The 10,000-nt window shown below is 48.2% G+C and overlaps 1 protein-coding gene across 1 annotated transcript in view; it reads left to right on the forward strand.

Annotated features, from left to right (window-relative positions):
• The window catches only part of LOC134438658 (UPF0606 protein KIAA1549L-like), a 94,900-nt gene that overhangs the window by 9,601 nt on the left and 75,299 nt on the right, over window positions 1-10,000 (forward strand). The window contains exons 2-5 of the mRNA XM_063188271.1: window positions 776-1,210; window positions 2,666-2,724; window positions 3,324-3,492; window positions 9,341-9,874. Coding sequence (XP_063044341.1) covers window positions 776-1,210; window positions 2,666-2,724; window positions 3,324-3,492; window positions 9,341-9,874 — 1,197 coding nt within the window. The remainder of the gene's footprint in view (window positions 1-775; window positions 1,211-2,665; window positions 2,725-3,323; window positions 3,493-9,340; window positions 9,875-10,000) is intronic.

The raw sequence follows: 10,000 nt of genomic DNA on the forward strand, positions 1-10,000 counted from the left end.
ACTCAGAGACAAAAAAGCAATGTAATTGTGACTTTTCAGTGGCTCAGCGGTTCAGTGAAATTCTAGCCCAAAATACACCTTGAATGCCCTTACATAACTCAGCAGCACAGTCCCTGTATCTTTTTTTGTCTTCACTCTGCAATTTGGTGAAGACATCAGCATTTCCATTGATGGGAGCAAAAGAGAGGCGAAAAAAATCAGCATATATTTTCAGCTGCCTCTGGGCTGTTATTATGATTGCCTTCCTTTGTTCAAAGAAACTGAATTCAGACAGTAAAAATGGCAGTTTAAATTGACTGAACTGCTCAACAGAATTTCTTAGACGTAAAGACTACATAGCTGCCTATGCCTATAGGCAAGGCAAGGCAAGTTAATTTGTATAGCGCATTTCATACACAGGTGCAACTCAATGTGCTTCACAAAAAAACTAATGCAATAAGAAAAGAAACAAGAAAGAAAGAAAGAAATTAGAGTCAAAGAAAAATTAAAGCATTAAGATAAAACATATGGTAAAATAAAAAACAAGAATGAATGTATAGCAAAGCATAATAAAAGCATGAAAATAGCATAAGCATCATAAAATCCCCTGTTTTTGGGAGCACCGTGGTTCAGTGGGCTAAGGTAAGGTACTATTACACTACGGACCGATTCATATCCTGATCCTTACCCATCTCTCTCCCCACTCATTTCCTGTCTCTCTGTAGCTATCCTGTCTGAATAATACAGGTGTGAAAGCGCATTAAAAAAAATATCCTGCTTTTATCTGCTCTTTCAGATGACTCAAACATCGAGACGTCGGGGTCTTCGGCCTCTCCTCAGGATCCAGTTACCATGGTGACGCCCCCTGACCTGCTGCCTAGCTTCATGATGCTGGAGGAGGAGGAGCAGGAGGAGTCCGTGTCCGTTGTCCAATCGGATCCCTCGAGCCTGTCGAGGGGCACAACGAGACAGCAGCCGGCGCTCTCCTCCCTCTTCACCCTGCTGGCTAACGCGGCACGAAGACCACAAAACCTTCTGGCACCTAGAACCTCCCCGTCGGGTCCCTCGGGAGGCAGAACCAACAACCGGACCACCCACTGGCCCGACGACGAGCTGATCGAACGGGCCGAGCCATCCTTCATTTCTTCCTCATCATCGTCATCGTCGTCGTCGTCATCTTCTCCTTCGTCCTCGATCCTTGGGCCCATTGGAAACTATTCCTTCAGTCCAGGTTTGACCTCTGACCTCAGCATGCCCCCAGCTCAGTCTAACATCATAACACCATCTCCCGTTCGGTCTCAGTCTGGTTCTCTCTCCATAACTCCATCCCAAACTCAATCAGAGCACATCTCTCACTCTATAACATCATCATCTCCAGTCCAGTCTGGGCTGTCCACCTCTCACTCCACTACTCAATCTCCAACTCATATCGAGCCTGTAACACCAGCCATAACCTCACTCCTAGGTTTTGCTTTCACCTCCAACAGGCAGCCAAAGATAATGTCTCAGCCCATCTCTCAGACCATAGCATCATCTCCAGCTCATCCGGAGTCTATCTCTAACATCCTAAATCCATCTCTAGCTCATCCTGAGTCTATCTCTAACATCATAAATCCATCTCTAGCCGAGTCTGAGCCCATCTCTCACACAGGCATAACGCCATCATCTCCAGTACAGTCTGAGCTTAACTCTCACCCTGTGACGCCATCCTCAGCTGACCCCATGTCTCACACCATAACAGCATCTGCAGCTCAGTCTCTGTCCTTATCTAAAACCTCAACTCCATCTTTCTTAGCTCAGTCTCAGTCTCAGCCCATCTCGACCTTCACAACACCATCTCCCTTCGTCTCTCACGCCATAATTCTGTCTCCTGTTCAGTCTAACACCATCTCTCAAACCCTAACATCACCATCTCCATCTCAGTCCGAACCCTTATCTAACAGCTCAGCTCCACCTCCAGCTCAGTCTCAGTCTCAGCACATCTCTCCCTCCACAACATCATCTCCACTACACCTAGCTCCGTCCAAGTTTGTCTCTCACACCATAATTCGATCTCCTGCTCAGTCTAACACCATCTCTCAAACCATGATGCCATCTCCCACTCAGTCCGAGTTCAGCTCTCACACCACAATTACATCTCAAACTCACTCTGAGTCTACCTCTCACATCACAGCACAATCTCAAGCTCAATCAGTGACGGTAGCTCCCTCCGTGAACCCACTACCAGGCTATGCTTTCAGCCCCTCCAATAGACCAGTGACTGTGGCTGAACTGGCCTCTCACACCATAACATCATCTCAGGCACAGTCTGATCCCATATCTAAAACTTTATTTCCATCTCCACCTCAATCTGATCTCTTATCTACAACCTCAATTCCATCTTCTCAGTCTGATCCCATATCTAAAACTTTATTTCCATCTCCACCTCAATCTGATCTCTTATCTAAAACCTCAATTCCATCTTCAGCTCAAGCTGAGCCCGTAACTCTCTCTATAGCCAAACTACCAGGTCAGTCTGTGCACACCTCTAACACCATAACCCCAGCTCACTCTGAACCCATCGCTCACTCCATAAAAGCCGTCTCTCCAACCATAACCCCGTCTCCAGCTCAGACCATCTCTCACGTTATTATGCGATCTCAAACTCAGCCTGAGACCGTAACTCTCTCTGTAACCCCAATGCCAGTCTTTGTCTTCAACCACCACAGCATGCCAGTGGTGCCATCTGAGTCCTTCTCTCACACCGTAACGACATCTCCAGCTGAGTTTAATTCCACCTCTCAAACCATACCAACCATAACGCCATCTCCAGTGCGGTCTGACATAATTTTGCACACCATGAAGCCATCTCGGTCTGAATCCCGCTTTCATCACATCATAACGCCAAATCCAGCTCAGCCTAACGCTGTCTCTAAAACCATTACGCCATATTCAGATCAGCCTAACACTATCTCTAAAACCACAACGCCATATCCATCCCAACCTAGCACCATCCATCCCACCACAACACCACCTGCTGCTCAATCTGCATTTCTAACTCCCTCCATAACCCCACCACCAGGTCAGTCTGAGCACCGCTCTAACACGATAACCCCATCTCCCTCAGTTCAGTCTCATCCCATCGCTCAAACAATAACACCATCTCCAGCTCAACCTGACACCCCCTCTCAGACTATAACATCATATCCAACTAAATCTGAGTCAATCTCGAATGCCATAATCCCATCTTCCCCAGCTCAGTCTGAACCCAGCGCTCACATTATAATGCGATCTCAAACTCAGTCTGAGACTGTAGCTCTGTCCATAGCCCCACTAGTACCAGAATTTTCTTCCTCCCCCTACAGCAGGCCAGTGACACCGATGCACATTTCATCGTCACCCTTGCCACCGGAGTCATTACGCCCGTCATCATCATCATTACCGTCATTAGCCAAATCACGGCCATCAGCGACGAGAGCAGCAGCAGCAGCAGAGCCATTGGAAGAAGAAGGAGCAGCAAGGCCATCATTCCCAGTGTCACAGAGCACACACTCGCACAATCATTTACCCCAATTTGTCTCTCCCCCTCCCACGAGGCTCTCCACTCCTCACGTCATGTCACACAGCCGATGTCTCTCAGATAGTAGCAACAGTAACAGCAGTAGTGGCAATAGTAGTGGCTCTATTCTCAGATCAGGACAGCCACAGAGCACAGAGGCACCAGCAACATCACATCCTCCTCCTACCCCTCCTCCACTTCTCCGCCTCACTACAAACAGCCCAGACCTTGTTACAGCAGACAAAGGATGGGTTAATGCCGCTTCTGTGAGGAGCGCTCCCCAAAGACGTGTCACAAATGAGCAGTTGGCTCTCTCTCCTTTCTCATTGTATGCTGCGTTAGTTACATCCAGCTCATTTCACAACGCAGAAGGAGAGACGAATGATGCACCGGGGGAAATTAACAACAGCAAACTTGCAAATGAGAATTTTGAGCCGTATGAAGTGACCGCTGCCGCAACACATCATCCTGCTCCTGCTTTACTTACAGCGAGTCCAGTCGACTCAATTGGCAGTGCTGTAAGCAGCACAAGCACAAAATCATTGGCAGGCCCAGTCCAAAACACTATCCGCTATCCGATCTTTAGCACTGCCTTGCATATGCGGCAAACTTCAACAAAAGGTCAAACTAGTTCAGAATACACGACTGATATCCACACCACTCCAAAAGCGCCATTTATTACAGTGTCGATCAAACACAACAAGACTGTGGAAGTGGTCCCAGCTTCATCCTCATTCGTTTTGTCGTCAGCCGCACACCAGGCCCAGGAGAGGTCCAGGCCATCTGTAGCAGTAAAAGTGGCTTTGACTCTCTCTACAAAGGCGGGTGGTGGGGGTGTCGGTAGCAGTGGCACCGAGCCAAATGCAGGTCTCGTTAAAGCTGTTAATTCCGCCTCAAACACGCCGCCAACTGTCCAGCAATCAACCGGCGGTCGGACTCGTATGAAAACATATGCTGATGGGTTATTTACATTTTCATCGTCCAGTGTAGTAACAGAACAACTAATAAACAGACTAATGACACCTCCCTCTGCGTCCAGAGAGAGCGTTTTTCCGACCACTGGGGCTGGCTCTGCGACACAGACTCACAGTTACAAGGAAGCCACTCCAGATGCTGCTTTGCACACAACAGCTGCCTCAAGAGATACAAAAGCGATGACTGCAGCCCCATATATTTCTTTAAATACGCCATCAAACATCTTTAGCGATAAGGTTAGAACAGTGCAACTAGCAGAAACGGCTTCTGTAGTCATTCTTTCAGCAACAGCAACAGGCAAAATAAGTGTTTCTCCTGGTACAATGAGTACTACCAATTTCTATAACTCAGATGTTATCTATACCAATAAAAGAAGTGACTACACCTTTGAGAAAGTATCTAGCACCAACCCACTACTTTCAACCAGCCTTAAGGCCTTCAGCCACAGCCCTCTCCTTGTCCCTTATGCGACAGACAAGGAGCCAACTCCAGCCAAACTAACAACCATTTCCCGTGTCTCAAATATTGTGTCTATAAATAAAAGAGGTGGGTACACCAGTGCCTTTGAGAAAATATTTAGTTCTAACCCATTTAAACCGATCAGCCTTAAAACCGTCCACAAAAGTGCTCTCAGTGTCTCTCCTGTGACAGATGAGGTGACAGACAAAGACAGACAAACTCCCACTTCCTTAATGACTTTAGGCTCAGATATTATGTCTATGATTAAGAGAAGTGAGTACAACAGTGTCTCGGAGAAAATATTTAGCCCACTCAGACCAACCAGCCTGAAATCCCTCAGCAACAGTCCTCTCAGTGTCTCTCCTGTGACAGACAAGGTGAGAGACAAGGACAGACCCACTCCAGCTTCACTTACAGCATTACCTGGTGGCTCAAATATGTGGTCTATTAATAAAACAAATGCCTTCACAAATGCAGTCGAGAAAATATTCAGCTATAACCCACTAAGACCAGCCAGCCTTCAAACCCTCAGCAACAGTCATCTCAGTGTATCTCCCCTGACAGACAAGGCGACAGACAAGGACAAACAAACTCCCACTTCATTGAAGACTTTAACTGGCAGCTCAGACACTGTGTCTATGACTAAAATAGGGAAGGACACTAGTGGTTCTGTGTCTATGACTAAAATAGGGAAGGACACTAGTGGTTCAGAGAAAACAGTTAGCTCACTAAGCCCAACCAGCTTTAAAATCTTCAGCAGCAGTCCTCTCGGTGTCTCTCCCTTGACAGACAAGGTGACAGACAAGGACAGACCAACTCCCACTTCCTTAATGACCTTAACTGGCAGCTCAGTGACCTCTACTCTGACCTCTGACATCACATCAATGTCATTTCCCACTACCGCCGCTGCTCTAGATATCCTTCACACAGCAGGCAACAGGGTCTCCACCTCAGCGCCCCAGGGGCTGATCTCGTTAGCCACCCACAGTCACGTCCCCTCCGCGACCGGCTCCACTTCCCCTGGGTCGGCGTACCACCCACTGAGCACCCTAGGGGACAAGGCCAGTGTGCATCCGTCCCCTGATGTTACACTTCCAGCCATCACACTGTCAGATGTGGTCAGTGTCAATGCTTTGACTGTGCACTTGAGCTCTGATAGGCCAGCAGCCGACATCAATGCTGTCGGAATCAAAAGCGTAGTGCCGCCGACCTCAGCAGAGCTCTTAAGGCGTAGTGATTTGACACGCTTCATTTCACATTCACAGCCCCCACCACCACATGATCTCGCAGATCAGAGCACATTATCAAATCGTGGTGTAGTATTCAGTACAGTTAAAGGAGCAAATAAGTATTTAACAGCAATAACAACAACAACAACAGGAAGTGTAAGAGTGTCTAGACAGTCGCCTCGGACCGGAAGTTATCCCGACATGATCTCCAGCACAGCAGCAGCAGCAAAGGCAGCGGCAGCGGCAGCACCCCTCGGCAGATCTGAGGGCCTCTCGTTCTTGCCTTCTGACAGCAGCACTGTCTCTGCGCATTACGAAACGAATCCCTCAGCGGGGGCCTCAGCCAAATTGCCATCACTGCATGTGACGTGGCCTCTTCCCGCAGACAGCACCGCGGAGAAGTCAGCTCGCCGCCTTCTTTCCTCACTCTCACCTTTCCTTTCGACTGTCTTGTCGACACGTCGTGAGGAGAAGGGGCGAACACTCATTAGTCGCGTCTTCTCCTCTGAAGATGAACTGAGGCAGGTTGAGGGTGCTTTTTCCACTGCTATCACACAGGCGCCGGAGATTGCGCTAAGCACTACTGTTGTTCAGGCAGGTTCTTCTGACCTAGCTGGGGTCTTTTATGTAACCTTGCCTCCCGTCCACAGCCCCCGCACTGAGTGGGCAGAGAGATCGAGGCGGTCCCCCCCATCCCTATCACTGCCAGTAGTATCGGGCGGCACAGAGAAGAGTTACCACAGAGACATAATCAATGTAATGGACTCGAACACGCTAGAGGACACAGCGAGGTCAAGCAAATACACGTCCGAGGGAGATTCCAGCATGCTAACCACAAATCAAACGCTGACCCCTCGCTCTGATGTTTCAGATAGCTCCCCCTCGCACGCAGCCTCTGCAGAAGCCGAGGATGAAACACACACCACTAAACAAGCGGCACCGTCTGTGTCCACAACAGAACAGCAGCAGGCATATGAGAGCAGCACTAACTCAATAAACAACAATGTATCTAATTTCCTAAGTATATTTGAGTATTTGGCCACCTCGTCGCCTCACCTATTAAAAGATACTTTTACACAGAAAAAGTATATTGGCCCCAGCAGTAGTGAGGTTACTTCTTCGCCTCGGGGTTCTGACAGGCTGAGGGCGACCCAGGTACCAGCAGGACACAGCTCTTCTCCTTTACCTGTTAGTGAACGGCCATTTAGATCTAGAGCCGGTGATGGCTCCACTGCAACACAGCCTCAGGCTATGATGCTTTTAGGGACTCGTAGCAATAAAGATGAATCACACATGCCACCAGCTATCTCAATAGAAGAAGCCCTGATGGAGGAACCACCAGTAACCCACAGGCTGGCCATGTTTGAAAAAAGCAGAGTGGAGAACAGCAATGCTTCACAGCTGCAACCTAAAGCCAGCACAGTAATGTATGTAACTGGTAATGCACCACTTAGCAGCACTGTTTCTCCCTTTATCTCAGCAATAACCAAATTGCAGAATGTAGGGACATTGTTGTCTGTAAGCTCCCCATCCTCAAAGCCTGCAGTTTCAGATCAGAGACCTGATTCTGGCCTAATGTCTGCAGGAGGGCGATATCAGACTGTTTCATCTGCAGCGGTAGAAAGCAATGCAGTGGGATATACTTTATCCCCCCCAGGATACAGCAACAGCCTATCACTGACCAGCTCCAGCCACACATTAGCCAGTAGAATGTTGTCGATATCATCATCATCATCATCATCATCATCATCATCATCATCATCATCATCATCATCATCATTATCATCATCATCATCAGCATCGTCGTCATTGCAATCAATATCAATATCATCATCGTCATTGGCATCTTCCGCCTCAGTGCCGATTTCCCCCATCTCCCAATCACCCACTGCACTGACACCAACACCAGCGTATTTTCCAACGTCATCTTTGTCAACATCACCACAAGCTCCACCAGTTTCAGAGCTCTACATATCACACTCACCTATGACATTAAAACCAACATCATCACTTTTGCCACCACCACCATCCTCATCCTCATCAGAATTGCCCTTTTTCGCACCAATGCCATCGTCATTGTCATCATCACCATCATCATCATCAGCATCATCAGCATCAGCGTCATTGTCTCTGTCACCAACTACTTTATTATCACAACCATCAGCATCACCACCTCCACCATTTTCATTAGCATTTTCCCTCAAATCTCAATCACTTGGAACACAATCACCAGCTCTGTCATCATCAGTACTACCACCACAGGCACCATCATCTACAGTTTCACTGATACTTGTAGCAACATCAGCACCTTCTGTCACAGAATCATCACTGTCATCAGCTTTATCACAGTATATAACAGTACCATTGCCTTCTGCCCAATTTGTTTTGTCCTCCTCCTCTTCCTCTTCCTCATCATCATCACCCTCCCCCTCCTCCTCCTCCTCCTCCTCCTCCTCATCATCATCCTTATCCTCCCCCTCGTCATCCCCTTTTGCATTAACAGCACCTTTTGTACCCACGGTACACACATCATCATTGCCATCCCCATCACCATCACCTTCATCAATTCCATCGTTATCCCAGTTTTTGTCACTAAAACAATCATTACCAACATCACCATCATCATCCTCAACACCATCATCACAAACACCACCATTATTGTCATTGCCATCATCATCATCATCATCATCATCATCATCATCACAGTTATCATCATCATCATCTTCACCAGCACCATCATCATCATCACCATCATCATCATCATCACCAGCACCATCATCATCATCACCATCATCATCGTCATCATCACGACCACCACCACCACCATCATTATCATCATCATCATCATCATCATCATCATCATCATCATCACCAGCACTAGCACCATCACCGTTGCCGTCATCATCATCACCACCAGCAACTCCAATGACACCATCATCATCATCATCATCACCACCACCAGCAACTCCAATGACACCATCATCATCATCACCAGCACTATCATCATCATCTCCAGCACCATCATCATCATCATCATCATCATCATCATCACTCTCGTCTTCATCTTCACCAGCATTGAGACCATATTCCCCTTCACCTGAATCTACAACCAGTAGCCATCCTCTTGTTGAAATGGATGTGACTCATTTTCTAATTACAGAGGAACGAGCAACAATGGACGACTTCCTCACATCCAGCAGAGAGGCCGGCGCCTTCTCCTCCAAAGACAACTCCTCCATGGTGGTACTCCCACCCCGGACGAAGAGCACAAACTCCCCACAGTCCCCACCGTCCCCCGCCACGTCCTCTTCACACGCAGCATCATCCACCCAGAGGTCCTTTACACCACTCACCCCCACCACCACCACCACCATGGCTCCAACCACTGAAGCACCACCGACAACTACCACCACTACCACCACCACCACCACCACCCTGGCTACAACCACCACAACAACTACCACCACCACAGAACCACCAACCACCACCACCACCACAAGCCCCACCACCACGACTACCCTGTCACCCAGGACGTCACCTCCGGTGCGGCCACCAGCGAGGACCTTGACCATGCAGACTCCCAGGACTGTCCCGCCCCGGCTGACCACCACTACTGTCCTCTCCACAACCACCGCTGCTGCTGGACCGCCGCCAATCAAGTGTAACATTACCAATCGAATGTGGGTGAGAACAGGTAAGGGTCATAATAATTACATTAATAGTAATGATAAAAATAGTAATGATAATGATAATACCGGTAGAAGGGAAGTCACTTGCGCTCTAACCTTCTTGGTGCGTCCAGTCCAGGACGGTATACCAT

This window comes from Engraulis encrasicolus, chromosome 22 (genome assembly GCF_034702125.1).
Source record: "Engraulis encrasicolus isolate BLACKSEA-1 chromosome 22, IST_EnEncr_1.0, whole genome shotgun sequence".
Classification (NCBI taxonomy): Eukaryota; Metazoa; Chordata; class Actinopteri; order Clupeiformes; family Engraulidae; genus Engraulis; species Engraulis encrasicolus.